This window comes from Nansenia antarctica (genome assembly GCF_963989245.1).
Source record: "Nansenia antarctica genome assembly, chromosome: 9".
NCBI classification, from domain to species: Eukaryota; Metazoa; Chordata; class Actinopteri; order Argentiniformes; family Microstomatidae; genus Nansenia; species Nansenia antarctica.
Genome location: NC_137679.1, coordinates 38628865 through 38631364, shown reverse-complemented (window position 1 = coordinate 38631364; position 2500 = coordinate 38628865). Strand labels below are relative to the sequence as shown.

At 42.5% G+C, this 2500-nt stretch overlaps 1 protein-coding gene across 1 annotated transcript in view; it reads left to right on the top strand.

Annotated features, from left to right (window-relative positions):
* Nucleotides 1-2022: 2022 nt before the first annotated feature.
* The window catches only part of dnaaf1 (dynein axonemal assembly factor 1), a gene marked incomplete at both ends in the record, with an annotated part of 3967 nt that continues 3489 nt past the window's right edge, over nucleotides 2023-2500 (top strand). The window contains one exon of the mRNA XM_080539759.1: nucleotides 2023-2150. Coding sequence (XP_080395885.1) covers nucleotides 2023-2150 — 128 coding nt within the window. The remainder of the gene's footprint in view (nucleotides 2151-2500) is intronic.

The following is a 2500-nucleotide window of genomic DNA, read 5'->3' as shown; positions in this document are numbered from 1 at the left end:
CGCATTGAGTTGCATCTTGTAAGAAATGCGCTATACAAATAAAATTTGATTTGATTTGATTTGATTTGATATGAGATCCATGCACCTTTAATAAACTCAACTGCACTGTAATTTCACAGTACCACCGTGCGTTTCCTTGCCATTAGACCCATTTCCCCTGTACACAAGCGAGTGAGATTCACATTAAGTGTTTGATTTTAATGAGGGTTGTGCGTCTTTTAATGAGGTTTGCATTTTTCATTCAACTCTGCCATTTCTGTCTCCAGTGGAATGCAGGTCCCTCGAGAACGGAAGAAGCCCTTGTTCACCATCTCGACTCGTACGTGCTTCTTGCATGGTGCCTCCAGGGGCTTGTCCACACGCCAGCCGTAGACAGACGACGACTGGACGGGCACCTGCCGAGTCCTCTCCTGTTCAATTGGAACATGATTCCATGATTATAGTGTATTTTAAGACGTAGCTAAGCACCATGTATAACATTTAGACCATTTTTTAAATATTCATTCATAGGCCTATTCTGGAGAAAGTTGTTCCCAGAGACACATTGGCCTTGGGAATACTTTGTTGGAAGCCCTGGTCGAGGTAGTCCAACCTGAGTAGGCCTATGTGAGTTTTTGCAATGAAAGTGAAAGTAATGGCATGTTCACCTCCTTATTAATGTTCAGCGTAAGGTTAACGGCCTGGTCATCGCTGGACACTTTAGGCTCATATCCGTCTCTGAGATGGAACACTGCATCATAAGCCTTTCCAATGTCGTCCTCGCGCTGTCAATGGAAAAAAACAATATTGTTCATAAGCAAGTGTTGGTGAAGTATCCTTGTATCCGAGCGGCTGAGGAGGTCTTTGCCTTACCTCCGGTATTATGCGCTGGAAATAGGAGGAACGGGACACTGCGTCCAGCTCCGTCTGAGTGAAGGCGCGCGGCCGTGTGCTCGTGCTGCCACCGTGTGTATTATTCATGTCACTGCACCCGTGGAGAGATCAGCTCTCCTGTCAAATGGAACAGACACAATGATCAGATTTAGTTTAGTCTCAATAAAGAAAACAATAGGGATTGACGTAGGCTACTGTTGGGTCACAAGGCCTCGCACGCGCGAGAGAACTCAGGGAGGACAGGCTGTGAAACAAGACTCCACTCTCCCACAGACAGAACATAAAAAACATAAAAAGTACAAGATCAATGTCCTACCCTAAATTCCAAAACATATACCATTTTTTTACTACCCTTCGTTTTCAGTATTTTATTACTGCTGTATGTAAAGCACTTGCCCTTGTTGTATGAAATGTGCTATACAAATAAACTTGCCTTGCCTTGCCTTGAAGTCAGTGTTCCACATTAGCTGCAAAATATGTTACCTCCTGCCACACCATGAGAAATGTGTTAGAGATAGAGAGAAAAACATATAGATAGAAATCTGAACACACAAACACTTAACTGACTACACATAAAATACTGACACACACACGCGGTAGGGGGGGGGGGCTCCACTATCGAAGACAACACACATGTATTCTCCTTTCCATTGTTATGCCTTGTATTTGTAAATGTTTTGTATGCTTTAGCAATATTTATTTGATTAATGTCATGCCAATAAAGCAACTGTTTTAATTTGACAGAGAGAGATAGCCTAATATTATTATTATTATTATTATTGTTATTATAATAATTACTATTATTATTATTATATTATATATATTATTAGTATAGAGAGAGGTAAACTTATAATTTGAGAGAGATAACTGTCAGTGATTCTGACCAATGAAAATGTTAATTACGCGGTGGAAGAGTGAGAACGAGCAACATGTTCCTCCAATCAGAAGAGAGGAGGGCGGTCGTTGTCCAATGTTCCACCGCTGCCATGGAAACAAGGGAAAGCGTTGAGAGAGGAACTTCTGGCAAATGATCTTCGCTAATCAGATAGCTGAGTTAGCTACATGTGACACATTTTAACAACGAAGGCTAGTAAATATTCGAGTAGATAATTAATTGATGAAATAGTGATCTATACGTCTCGGCCTATGATGCATCCTGAGGTTCTGAGAGAGGCCGGGGAAGTGGAAGTGGAGATCAGCGGCGAGGACGCGAGGACGAGTCTCCAAGCCGGAGATGCAGAGATACTGTTGGATGCTGTCAACACGGGTTGGTTCAGGTCCAAGTTATTACAAAAATGTATATATATATGCAATATTCAGCTGTTGGAGACATGTTGAAGGTTGTCAGAACTTGATAAACTTGATAAAAACTTGATAAAGTAACTTCTTGTATCTTCAGAGGAGGACCCAACCGTCGCTGCTGTCGAAGGAGCCCCCACTGTCTCCCCGCTGGCAGAAGACACACAAGCCCCTCCACAAGACACACAAGCCCCTCCACAAGACACACAAGCCCCTCCACAAGACAAAAAGGAAAATAATTCAGGGCCAAGGTGACTTAACACAGGAGAGATAGCTAATCCACAGCTAACATACCCCAGTATAACTACTAATCAGTGATGCATTGATC